General features: G+C 44.6%; 1 protein-coding gene across 1 annotated transcript in view; it reads right to left on the bottom strand.

The window, feature by feature from the left end:
• Positions 1-14,088, bottom strand: part of LOC122540250 (BTB/POZ domain-containing protein 9-like) — a 151,541-nt gene that overhangs the window by 36,988 nt on the left and 100,465 nt on the right. Inside the window, exon 5 of the mRNA XM_043675684.1 lies at positions 12,322-12,511. Coding sequence (XP_043531619.1) covers positions 12,322-12,511 — 190 coding nt within the window. The remainder of the gene's footprint in view (positions 1-12,321; positions 12,512-14,088) is intronic.

The raw sequence follows: 14,088 nt of genomic DNA, 5'->3' as shown, positions 1-14,088 counted from the left end.
TAGTTCATCCAGCTCCAGCTCCAGTTCCCCAACTCAGTTTTCGAGGTGCTGGAGTTGGGTGCACTTCCCGCAAATGTAGTCGACAGAGATATGTGAAGTGTCTCTCATCTGCCACATTCTACAGGAGGAACACGCAACTACCCTGACATCCATATCCCGTACTCTGAAAGCTCACGTAGGACTAAACAAGGAAGAGGAAAATAAAAGAAAACCTGAAGAACTGAGCGAGTGTACAGACCTTGGTTGGGTCTCAGGTTTAGATCTCACCTCCCCTACCCCACTGCAACCCCCCCAACCCCAACCCCCCCACCTCAGATGGTTCCCACCTCCCTGCCCAACTCATTTAAACCATCCCAAATCACATAAAGAAATCTCCTGCCCAGGACATTTGTGCCCCTCCTACTCCTTTCGATTAAATTTACAATTTCCCTTGTCATCGTGGTTACTGAATCCTGCCATTCCCATCCTTCTGTTTTGAAGAGCATGCACATCCTGCACTTTAATCAACTGGTTGTTAAAAGCCGTCCACATGCCAGACATAGATTGTCCCTCAAATACCTGCTTCCAATCCACATTCCTCGGTTCCCATCTAATTTGCATTTAACTGGCCTTTGCCCAATTAAGGATTCCTGAGGTGACACAGTAGCTCAGTGGTTAGCACTGCTGCCTCACAGCGCCAAGGACCAGTGTTCGATTCCAGCCTCGGGCAACTGTCTGTGTCTCCCCGTGTCTGTGTGGGTTTCCTCCGGGTGCTCCAGTTTCCTCCCACAGTCCAAAGATGTGCAGGTTAGGGTGGATTGGCTAGTGAACATAGAACATAACCATGCAGTACAGGCCCTTCGGTCCTCGATGTTGTGCCGACCTGTGGAACCAATCTGAAGCTCATCTAACCATCACTATTCCATTATCAAGCATATATTTATCCAAAGACCACTTAAGCGACCTTAAAGATGGCAGTGTGTTCCACACCCCTGTGAATAATGAAACGATCTCTGATATCTGTCCTAAATCAATCACCCCTCAATTTAAAGCTATGTCCCTTCGTGCTCGCCATCACCATCTGAGAAAAAAGACTCTCGCTGTCCACCCTGTCTAACCCTCTGATTATCTTCTATGTCTCAATGAAGTCAACTCTGAACCTTCTCCTCTCTAACGAAAACAGCCTCAAATCCCTCAGCCGTTCCTCGTAAGACTTTCCCTCCATACCAGGCAACATCCTGTTAAACCTCCTCTGAACCCTTTCCAAAGCTTCTAAATCCTTCCTATAATGCGGTGACCAGAACTGTCCACATTACTCCAGGTGCAGCCTTACCAGAGTTGTGCACAGCTGCAACATGAACTCGTGGCTCCAAAACTCAGTCCCTCTATCAATAAAAGCTAACACACTGTATGCCTTCTTAACAATCCTATCAATCTGAGTGGCAACTTTCAGGGATTTATGTACCTGGACACCGAGATCTCTCTGCTCATCTACACTGCCAAGAATCTTACCATTAGCCCAGGACTCCATAGTCCTGTTACTCCTTCCAAAGTGAATCACCTCACACTTTGACACATTAAACTCCATCTGCCACTTCTCAGCCCAGCTCTGCAACTTACCTATGTCCCTATGTAACCTACAATATCCTTCGACACTATCCACAACTCCATCAACCTTAGTGTCATCCGCAAATTTACTAACCCAGCCTTTTACGCCCTCATTCAGGTCATTTATAAAAATGACAAACAGCAGTGGCCCCAAAAATAGATCCTTGTGGTACCCCATGAGTAACTGAACTCCAGGATGAATATTTCCCATCAACCACCACCCTCTGTCTTTTTTCAGCTAGTCAATTTGTGATCCAAACCACTAAATCACCCTCAATCCCGTGCCTCTGTATTTTGTGCAATAGCCTTCTGTGGGGAACCTTGTCAAATGTCTTACTGAAATCCATATACACCACATCAACCACTTTACCCTCATCCACCTGTTTAGTCACCTTCTCAAAGAACTCAATAAGGTTTGTGAGGCACTACCTACCCTTCACAAAACCGTGCTGACTATCCCTAATTAATTTATTCCTCGCTAGATAATTATACATTCTATCTCTTATAACTTTTTCCAACTCTTTACCCAGAACCAAAGTAAGGCTCACTGGTCTATAATTTCCAGGGTTGTCTCTACTCCCCTTCTTGAACAAGGAGACAACATTTGCTATCCTCCAGTCTTCTGGCACTACTCCTATCGACAATGACAACATAAAGGTCAAAACCAAAGGCTCTGGAATCTCCTCCCTGACTTCCCAGAGAATCCGAGAATATATCCCATCTGACTCTGGGAACTTATCTATTTTCACACTTTTGAGAATTGTTAACACCTCCCCCTCATGAACCTCAATCCCATCTAGTCTAGTAGCCTGTATCTCAGTATTCTCCTTGACAACATTGTCTTTTTCCAGTGTGAATACTGATGAAAAATATTTAGTTACCACTTCCCCTATCTCCTCGGACTCCAAACACAACTTCCCACTATTATCTTTGACTTGCCCTAATCTTACTCTAGTCATTCTTTTATTCCTGACACACCTATAGAAAGCCTTAGGGTTTTCCTTGATCCGATCTGTCAATGACTTCTCATCTCCCCTCCTGACTCTTCTTAGCGCTTTCTTTAGGTCTTTCCTGGCTAACTTGTAACTCACAAGCACCCGAACTGAGCCTTCATGTCTCATCCAAGCAAAAGCCTTCTTCTTCCTCTAGACAAGAGATTGATTTAGTGGTAGATGAGCACTTTGGAGAGAGTAACCATTATTCAATTACATTTAGTTTAGCGATGGAAAGGGATAGGTATATGCCACAGGTTAAGAGTTATCGATGGGGGAAGGGCAATTATAATGCGATTAGGCAAGACTGAGGAGGCATAAGATGGGATAGCAAAATGCAGGGGATGGGGACAATCGAAATGTGGAGATGGTTTAAGGAAAAGGTATTGCCATTTTTGACAGGTACATCCCTGTCAGGCAGGGAGGAAGTGATAAGGTAAGGGAACCAGGTTTACTACAGAAATTACATCTCTTGTTAAGCGGAAGAGGGAGGCTTATGTGATGTTGAGGCGAGATGGTTCAGTTGAGGCGATGAGAGAGTTACAGATCAGCTAGGAAGTATTTAAACAGAGAGTTAAGAAGAGCAAGGAAGGACATGGGCAGTCTTTAGCAAATAGAATAAAGGAGAACCCTAAAGTTTTCTATAGGTATGTGAGGAATAAGAGGATGATTAGGGTAGGAATAGGGCATTCCTGATGAAGGGCTTTTGCCCAAAGCGTCCATTTCGCTGCTCCTTGGATGCTGCCTGAACTGCTGTGCTCTTCCAGCACCACTAATCCAGAATCTGGTTTCCAGAATCTGCAGTCATTGTTTTTACCTCGAGGAATAGGGCAGTCAAAGACAGAAGGGGGAGGGTGTGTGTGGACCCTGTGGAGGTTGGAGAGATGCTAAACGAATATTTCTCATATGTTTTCACTCAGGAAAAGAAGAATATTGTAGAGGAGAAGACTGAGATACGGGCTGTTAGACTAGAAAGGATCGAGGTTAGTAAGGAGGAGGTGTTATCAATTCTAGAAGGTGTGAAAGTAGACAAGTCCCCTGGGCCGGATGGGATTTTTCCAAGAATTCTCTGGGAAGCTAGGAAGAAGAGTGCCAAGTTTTTGGCTTTGATCTTTGAGTTGTCATTGTCCACAGGTTTAGTACCTGAGGACTGGAGGATTGCAAATGTTGTGCCCTTGTTCAAGAAGGGCAGCAGAGATGACCCAGGTAATTATAGACCAGCGAGCCTTACTTCTGATGTAGGAAAAGTTTCGAAAAGGACTATAAGAGATAAGATTTATAATCATCTAACAAGCAACAATTTGATTTCAGATAGTCAACATGTTTTTGTCAAGGGCAGGTCCTGTCTCATAAACCTCTGTACGTTTTTTAGAGAAGGTGACCAAGCATGTAGATGAGGGTAGGGCAGTTGACGTGGTGTACATGGACTTCAGCAAAGCCTTCGATAAGATTCCACATGGTAGGCTGTTGGAGGAAATGCAGAGGCACGGAATTGAGGGTGATTTAGCAGTTTGGATTAGAAACTGGCATTCTGAAAGAAGGCAGCGAGTGTGGTTGATGGAAAATATTCAGCCTTGTGTCCGGTTACTAGTGGTGTGCCACAAGGGTCTGTTTTGGGACCACTGCTCTTTGTCATTTTTATAAATGACGTGGCCCAGGCATAACATACGTGGATGGGTTAGTAAATTTGCAGACGACGCTAAAGTCGGTGGAGTAGTGGACAGTGTGGAAGAATGTTACAGGTTTCCGGGGGACTTGGATAAACTGCAGAATTGGGCTGAGAGGTGGCAAATGGAGTTCAATGCAGCTAAATGTGAGGTGATGCACTTTGGGAAGAATAACAGAAAGGCAGAGTACTAGGTCAATGGAAAGATTCTTGGTAGTGTGGAGGTTAGGACACTGTTGGAATGTTGCATGCATTTTTGGTCTCCTTCTTATCAGAAAGATGTTGTGAAACTTGAAAGGGTTCAGAAAAGATTTACAAGGATGTTGCCAGGGTTGGAGGATTTGAGCTATAGGGAGAGATTGAACAGGCTGGGGCTGCTTTCCCTGGAGCTTGGGAGGCTGAGGGGTGACCTTATAGAGGTTTACAAAATCATGAGGGGCATGAATAGGATAAATAGACAAAGTCTTTTCCCTGGGGTCAGGGAGCCCAGAACAAGACAGCTTAGGGTGAGAGGGGAAAGATATAAGAGACCTAAGGGTGGTACGCAGAGGGTGGTATGTGTATGGAATGAGCTGCCAGAGGATGTGGTGGAGGTTGATACAATTGCAACATTTAAGAGGCATTTGGATGTGTATATGAATAGGAAGGGTTTAGAGGGATATGAGCTGGGTGCTGGCAGGTGGGACAAGATTGGGTCTGGATATCTTGTTGGCATGGACAGGTTGGACCGAAGGGTCTGTTTCCATGCTGTACATCTCTGAATCTTGAGAGATCTTGGTGTCCATGTACATAGATCCATGCACAAAGTTGCCACCCAGGTGGATAGTGCTGTTAAGGCAGCATATGGTGCCTTTATTGGTTTTATTGGTCAAGGGATTGAGTTCCGGAGCCGTGATATCATGCTGCAACTGTACAAAACACTAGTGGGGCCTCATTTGGAATATTGGTACAGTTCTGGTCGCCCCATTACAGGAAGGATGTGGAAGCGTTGGAAAAGGTATAGAGGAGATTTACCAGGATGCTGCCTGATTTGGAAGGAAGGTCTTATGAGGAAAGGCTGAGGGACTTGGGTCTGTTCTCATTGGAGAGCTAGGAGGGAATTTAATAGAGACATACAAGATGATCAGAGGATTAGTTACGGTGGACAGTGAGAGTCTTTTTCCTAGGATGATGACAGCAACTTAGAAGGGGGGATATAGCTACAAATTGAGGGGTGATAGATTTAAGACAAATATCAGAGGCAGATTCTTTACTCAGAGTGGTAAGGGTGTGGAATGCCCTGCCTGCCAATGTAGTCAACTCAGCCACTTTAGGGAGATTTAAACAGTGCTTGGATAAGCACATGGATGATGATAGGATAGTGTAAGGGGATGGGCTGAGATTAGTTCACAGGTCGGCGCAACACGAGGGCCGAAGGGCATGTTCTGCGCTGGATTGTTCTATGTTCTATCCCCTGCAGTTTCCTTACCCATCCTGTGCATCCTGAATCTTGCCTAACTGCATCGTAATTGCCTTTCCCCCAGCTATAACTCTTGCCCTGCGGTATATATCTATTCCTTTCCAATGCTCAAGTAAACATAACTGAATTCTGATCACGATCACCAAAATGCTCATCTCCCTCGAAATGTAACACCTGGCCAGGTTCATTCTCCACTACCAAATCTAATGTTGGCCTGTTTACATACTGTGTCAGGATACTCTCGTACACACATTGGACAAAACCTGACCCATCCAAAGTACTCGAACTATAGTATTTCCAGTCAATATTTGAAAGTTAAAGACCCCCATAACAATTACCCTGTTACTCTCACTCCTATCCAGAATCATAGAGTCATAGAATTGAATTGAATTTATCGTAATGTGTACCGAGGCACAATGTACAGCACGGAATCAGACCCTTCGGTCCAACCCGTCCACGCCGACCAGATATCCCGACCCAATCTAGTCCCACCTGCCAGTACCCGGCCCATTTCCCTCCAAACTCTTCCTATTCATATACCCATCCAAATGCCTCTTAAATGTTACAATTGTACCAGCCTCCACCACATCCTCTGGCAGCTCTTTCCATACACGTACCACCCTCTGCGTGAAAAAGTTGCCCCTTAGGTCCCTTTTATATCTTTCCCTTCTCACCCTAAACCTATGCCCTCTGGACTCCCCCACCCCAGTGAAAAGACCTTGTCTATTTAGCCTATCCGTGCTCCTCATGATTTTATAAACCTCTCTGAGATCACCCCTCAGCCTCCGACACTCCAGGAAAACAGCCCCAGCCTGTTCAGCCTCTCCCTGTAGCTCAGATCCTCCAACCCTGGCAACATCCTTGTAAATCTTTTCTGAGCTCTTTCAAGTTTCATAATATCCTTCCAATAGGAAGGAGATCAGAATTGCACACCATATTCCAACAGTGGCCTAACCAATGTCCTGTACAGCTGCAACATGACCTCCCAACTCCTGTACTCAATACTCTGACCAATAAAGGAAAGCATACAAAACGCCTTCTTCACTATCCTATCTACCTGTGAGTCCACTTTCAAAGAGCTATGAACCTGCACTCCAAGATCTCTTCGTTCAGCAACACTCCCTAGGACTTTACCATTAAGTGTATAAGTCTTGCCTTGATTTGCTTTCCCAAAATGCAGCACCTCACATTTATCTAAATTAAACTCCATCTGCCACTTCTCAGCCCATCGGTTCCTCTGATCAAGATCCTGTTGTAATCTGAGGTAACCCTCTTCGCTGTCCACTCCTCCTCTAAGTTTGGTGTCATTTGCAAACTTACTAACTGTACCTCTTAAACTGACATCCAAATTGATAATGTAAATGACGAAAAGTAGTGGACCCAGCATCCATCCTTGTGGCACTCCACTGGTCACAGGCTTCCAGTCTGAAAATCATCTTTGCAATCCTATCCTCTACATCTCTGGAACTATTTGGAGGCTTATAGAAAACTCCCAACAGGGTGACCTCTCCTTTCTTGTTTCCAACCTCAGCCCATACTACCTCAGTAGATGAGTTCTCAAACATCCTTTGTGCCCCCCAATACTGTCCTTGACTAACAATACCACACCTCCCCCTCTATGGGCTAAATTGCCCATAGCATTCAAGGATTTGTAGGTTAGGTAAATGTAGAGTAACAGGGTAGGGCAATGGGTCAGGGTGGGTTACTCTTCGGAGGTTTGGCGTGGACTTGTCGGGCCGAATGACTTGTTTCCACACTGTAGAGGTTCTATTCTGTGAGAAGGGTCCTGCCTGAAACATCGACTGTCCTGGTCTTCTGATGCTGCTTTTTCCAGCTCTACATTTTATCAATGCTGACTTTCTACCACCTGCAGTCCTCACTTTCTCCAAGTTGCCCAATTAAGATATGCAGTCAGATACTGGAAAGGTGTGAAAAAGCAGGGTAGTTGTGGTGGGTGACTTCAACTTTCCTCTTATTGACTGGGACTCAGATTGAGAGCAATTTGTTAGATATGTCCAGGAGGGCTTTTTGAGACACTATGTTGACAATCCAACCCAAGAGGAGGCCATACTAGACCTGGTATTAGGGAATGAGCCAGTATGGGTAATTAATGTTTCAGTAGGAGAACATGAGGGCCACTCTTATTCTTGTCCATCACTACTCAAAATCTGTAACCACATGTTCAATGGTACTCTCTGTCTGTTCCTAGCCTCACAAGCCTGTGGCATGGGGAGTAATCCTGAGATCACTGACCTCATAGTCCTGCTTTTTAGCTCCCAACCTAATTACAAGAATTGTCTTCGCAAGACCTGTTCCTTCATCCATGTGATGTTAATATCATACAATTACACAGCTATTCCTTGAGGCTTTTCCTTAACTAATTCATGCTCTATAAATTCAAAGCTGAAAGTATACTTTTTTTTTAATTAAAAGTTCATCTGCTTTGAAAACTGCTCACAATGAATGGTTGTAACAAATCCCACCACAGCAACCTAAAACAATCAATGGCATTCAAAATCAAACAATCACAACATGAAAGAAGAGAATTCAATTTCCCCGATCTCCCGATGTTGATTAATGGATCCTTTAAAATGTTTCAGAATCAAGATCCCATTTTCACCAAAATGAATGCACTCTTTCTTGGAACGTTCCCTACCTGAGGTTTTCTTCAGTGGTGGTGGTGGTGGTGAGTAGAGAAATCAGCATGCATTTCAGCTCCATTTTACTGCTGCTGCTCACTGTACTTTTTAAAATTCATACATGGGACGTGGACACTGCTGACTATCCCAGTATTTATTGCCTGTCCCTAGTTGCCCCCTTGAGAAGGTGGGGTTGAGCTGCATTCTTGAACCGCTGCAGTGCGTGTGCTGTAGGTTGACCCATAATGCCCTTCGGGAGGGAATTCCAGGCTTCTGACCCAGTGACACTGAAGGAATGATTATATGTTTCCCAGTCAGGGTGGCGAGTAGCTTGGAGGGAACTTGAAGGGGATGGTGTTCCCATGTACCTGCTGCCCTTGTCCTTCTAGATGGAAGTGATCATGGGTTTGGAAGGTGCTGCCTGAGGATCTGTGGTGAATTTCTGCAGTGCATCTTGTTGATAGTACACACTGCTGCTACTAAGCGTCGGTGGTGGTGGAGGAATTGGACATGCTGTCAATCAAACCAGCTGCTTTCTCCTGGATGGTGTTGAGCTTCTTTGAGTGTTGTTGGAGCTGCCCCCATTCAGGTAAGTGGGGAGTATTCCATCACACCCCTGTCATGTGCCTTGTAGATGGTGGACAGGCTTTGGGGAGTCAGGAGGCGAGTTACTCACCGCAGTATTCTTAACTCTGACCTGCTCTTGTAGTTATTACGTTTATGTGATGAGTCCAGTTGAGTTTCTGATCATGGTAATCCCCAGGATGTTGATAGTGGGGGATTCAGTGATGGTAATATGATTGAAGGTCAAGAAGCAGTGGTTGCACAGTCATTGTCTGGCTTTTGTGCAATGCCATTTGACAGCTCAAGTCTGGATACTGACCAGATCTTGCTGTATTTGAACATGAGCTGCTCCAGCAACTGATGTGTCATTTTTTAAAAATTCATTCACAGGATGAGAGTATCACTGGCTGGGCCAGCAATGTCTTGCCCATATGGCTGTCAAGAGTTAGCTGTTGCTGTGGGTCTGGAGTCACATGTATACCAGACCTGGTAAAAATGGCAGTTTCGTTCTCTAAAGGGCATTAGTGAAACAGACTGGTTTTTCAGACTCTTAATTCCAGATATTTATTGAATTAAAATTCCACCATCAGTCATGGCAGGATTCAAAGCCCCAGAACATTACCTGGGTGTTTAGATTAACAGTCCAGCAATAATACCACCAGGTTATCACCTCCCTGGTGCTGAACACTGGGTAATCAGCAGTGAACATCCCCACATCTGACCTTATGATGGAGGCAAGGTCACTGATGAAGCAGCTGGAGATGGTTGGGCCTGGGACACTCCCCTCAGAACTCCCACAGAGATGTTCTGGAGCTGAACTGACTCAATCACAACCATCTTCCTATGTACCAGGTATGATTCTTACCGGTGAAGAGTATGTCCCCTGATAAGCACTGATTCTGGTTATGCTCAGGCTTCTTGATGTCACACTCAGTCGAATGCAGCCTTGACGTCAAGGGCGTCCTTCTCCCCTCCCCTCTGGAATCCAGCTCTTTTGACCAAAGGCTGGAGTGAGGTCAGGAGCTGAGTGACCCTGGGGGAACCCAAACTGGGTGTCACTGAGTAGGTTATTGCTGTTTGATAACACTGTTGATGACACCTTCCATCACTTTACTGAGGATCGAGAATAGACTGATTGGGGAGTAATTGGCCAAGTTGGATTGATCCTGCATGGGAGACTGATAGCAAAGGTAAGAGCCTGTGGGATTGATCCAGAACTGGCCGAGTGGCAGAAAGCTGAGGGTGATAGTCAAGGGGTGCTTTTGCAACTGCAAGTCTGTGTTCAGCGGGTCCACAAGGGGCCTTGGTTGAGGCCTTTGCTATTTATGGTCTATGTAAATGATTTATACTTGAATGTCGAAGGGCTGATAAATAAGGTTGCAGATGATACAAAAGTTGGTGGGGTGATAAATAGCAAGGAAGGTAACCTTAGAAACCAGGAGGATGTGTCAGGGTTAACCAGGGGTAAAGAGAATTCAATCCATATAAGTGTGAGGTAGAACCATTTGGGTAGAACAAACAAAGCAAGAGAATACTTGGTGAGTAAGGCCTTGGGAAGCATCAAAGATCAGCTCTGATGAAGAGTCATCTGGACTCAAAACATTAGCTTGCTGTCTCTCCATGGATGCTTCCTGAGCAGCTGTGATTTCCTTTTCAGTAGCGATTCCAGCATCTGCAGTAATTTGCTCCTATGAAGATCAGAGGGACCTTGCTGTGCACATACACACGTCCCAAGTGGATAACATGGCTCCGACGACTTGTCTCTATAAAGCCTGGCACAGAGTTTAAGATTATGCTGGAAATGTATGAAATGTTGGTTAGGCCACAGTTCGAATATTGGAAACACATTAAAGAAGGGATGTGACTACATTAGAGAGGGTGCGGAGGAAGTTTACGAGGATATTGCCTGGCTTCAAGAGTTTCAGTTATGAAGAGAGGTTGGGTAGTCTGGGGTTATCTTCCTTGGAGCTGGGAGATTGAGGAGTGACATGTTTGACATCTATACAAATATGAGGGGCCTTGATAGAGTAGGTAGAAATAAATGTTCCCTCTTGGTGAAGGGATAAATGACGATAGGGCATAGATTTAGGGTAAGGGGCATGAAGCTTACAGGAGATGTGAGGAAAGTTATTTTCACCCAGAGGGTGGTGGGAATCTGGAGCTCACTGCCTGTAAGGGTTGTACAGGCAGACACCGTCATCACATTGAAGTCGTACTGAAATGTGCACTTATAACATTGACACACACAACACTATGGGCCATTTGCTGGAAAAGAGGATTAGCACAGTTAGGTGTCTGGTTTTGACTGGTATAGACTCCATGAGCCAAAGGGCCTCTTTGTGTAGATCTCTATGTCCTTTCATTATTCAGCCCATACCTTTCCTAGTATCAAATAATTTTTGTTCTAATTGTTATCTGTAAACATTGCCCGCTACTGATATTGCATCAGCTGAGCTATATTTGTTGGGTATTTCGAGTGAACAAAGGTATATCATGTTATAATGAATTTATGTATCTGTATTTTGATGCTGTTTGCTGCAAGTTATGTAACTTGGAGTTCTTGGTTGGACATGTGGGTTTGTTTGTATGTTTGGAGTTGAGGGAGAACTCCAAAACCCATAACCCCACTCAACAGAGAGTACCAGTGTTTCTAGGCTACTACCTAGTGTAGGTCAGGCAGCATCCGAGGTGCATGAAAATCAATGTTCCTGATGAAGGGCTCCGGCCCGAAACATCGACTCTCCTGCTTCTCGGATGCTGCCTGACCTGCTGTGCTTTTCCAGCAGCACATTCTCAACTCTGATCTCCAGTGTCTGCAGTCCTCACTGTCATCTACTACCTAGAGTACTTAAGGTGAGGACTTTCCAGATTGATCAGTCTGGACTAGGGAGTTTTTCAAGAGGTATCTTTCTCCAAATGTTGGAGAAGTCTATTAATAGAGAAAAATGTGTTAAGGAGCAATCCTAAAACAAGGAGTATAAAGTAATGAAATTATCACAGATCAAAGTGTTGGGGATGCAGTCAGTAGAGAAGAAATGAAGTTATTTGAAGTTTAAAAAAGGATAAGGACCTGAAACAGCACATTCCAAACCCACGACACTTCCATCTCTAAGGACAAGGGCAGCAGTTACATGGGAACACCACCCCCTCCACGTTACCCTTTGAGCCACTCATCATCTTGACTTGGAAATAGATTGCTGCTCCTTTATTTTTACTGGGTCAAAGCCCTGGAGTCCCTTCCCTGGCAGCACTGCAGGGGCTCTTACATCCCAAGGACTGCAGCAATTCAAGAAGGTTGCTCACCAGCACTTTGTCAGGGCAATTAGGGATGAAAACTGACCTTGTCAGGATTACATACAGGAACACACAGGTTAATGCAAACATTAGTCTTGGACACTATGAGCTGAGTGTTACCTCATGGTTCCGATCATGAAAGGCTGTGCTAGCTGTACCACAATAGCTCCACTTCCCAGCTGGTGACAAGTGTAACCAGAATCCCAATCGTAATTCTTTGTATCTCCATTTAACAGTGCATTTCGAGTGCGACTGACTCCTTCCGTTACTGTGGCACTGGCACCAACTGTGGCCACGTTTTCTGTGGGAACTAAAGCAAAATTGTGTTAAATACAACCTCAGTAAAATCTCAAAACAGAGAGGATCTGCAGGTGGGTACGTGACTGTAGGGAAAAGTCAAAGGGCTAACAACAAAGTGAGAGAACGAACAAAAGTGGTTTTGCCAAGAACAAGTGAACATTTTTGGCAAAACCATCAAAGGTAAATAGGTTACATGTATGGCTTCTCCGACGTGAAGCCAAGTGCAAGACGAGAGCTCCAAAACTTCAATATCAAGAGTTTAAGCATGTGAAAAAAATCAACAACCTGAGCATGGAGTGGAGTGGGAGCATCGGGGCATTCGTGGTCAAAGGATGAACTGGGTTAGAAGAATTATGGACGAGGATGTCAAAGATGATTCAGGATTTGATAAGAAGGAAAAGAGAGGCTTTTAGCAGGTACAAAGGGAGCAAATCAGTAGAGGCTCTAGTGGAGTACAGAAGTGCAAGGGGTATCTTTAGCAAGCAGGGGCTGAAGGACAACTAACTTGGTACTGCTAGTGGGAGGCAGTCAAGAGTGTGATAACGAGTGTTCAGAGGCATTATGTTCCTGTTAAAAAGAAGGGGAAGGCTGGTAAGGTTAAGGAACAATGAATGAATATTGAGGTTCTATTCAAGAATAAAGAGAATCTTATTTTAGATATTGACAGCTAGGTTCAACTGAATTTCTTAATCAATCTAAAGTGTGTCCGGGCATTCTTAAGAAATAAATAAGGAAGGCAAAGAGGGGATATGAGAATAGCATTGGATTATCATTAACCTTATCTGCCAAAGGGACTCTACAAATACATTAAGAGCAAGAGGCTCACTAGAGAAGGGTGAGGCCTCTTAAAGATCAAGGAGGTTGTCTTTGTATTGACCCCCAGGCAATAGGAGAGATATTAAATAAATAATTTGGTTTGTTTTTACTGTGGAGAAAGAACTGGAGTCTAGAGAATGCAGAGAAATAAACTTTGGTGTTTTAAAAACACTTCACATTTTAAATGAGCAAGTTCGGGGAGGTCTTAGAGAATATAGAGGCATATAAATCTCTGGGACCTGATCTAATGTATCCCAGACTGTTCTGGGAAGTAAGGAAGGAAATTAAGAGACCCCTTGCAGAAATATTTGCATCATCTCATACCAAGAGTGAGGTGCCTGCTGATTGAAGGATGGCTAATGTTGTACCTTTGTCGAAGAAAGGTACAATCAAGGGCGTAATTGATCTGTGGAGCTTGTTCAAGGAGCAACTATTGAGTGTCCTTGATAAGTATGTACCCGTCAGGCAGGGAGGAAAGGGTCGTGTGAGGGAGCCGTGGTTTAATAAGGAATTGGAATCCCTTGTTAAAGGGAAGAGGGCGGCCTATGTAAGGATGAGACGTGAAGGTTCAAGTGGGGCGATTGAGAGTTATAAGGTAGCCAGGAAGGACCTGAAGAGAGAGCTAAGAGCAGCAAGGAGGGGACATGAAAGGTCCTTAGTTGGTAGGATTAGGGAAAACCCTAAGGCTTTCTATAGGTATGTCAGGAATAAAAGAATGACTAGGGTAGAAATAGGTCCAGTCAAGGATAGTAGTGGGAAGTTCCGTGTGGA

This window comes from Chiloscyllium plagiosum, chromosome 3 (assembly GCF_004010195.1).
Source record: "Chiloscyllium plagiosum isolate BGI_BamShark_2017 chromosome 3, ASM401019v2, whole genome shotgun sequence".
Taxonomy (NCBI): Eukaryota; Metazoa; Chordata; class Chondrichthyes; order Orectolobiformes; family Hemiscylliidae; genus Chiloscyllium; species Chiloscyllium plagiosum.
This window is presented reverse-complemented; position numbering and strand designations above follow the sequence as displayed.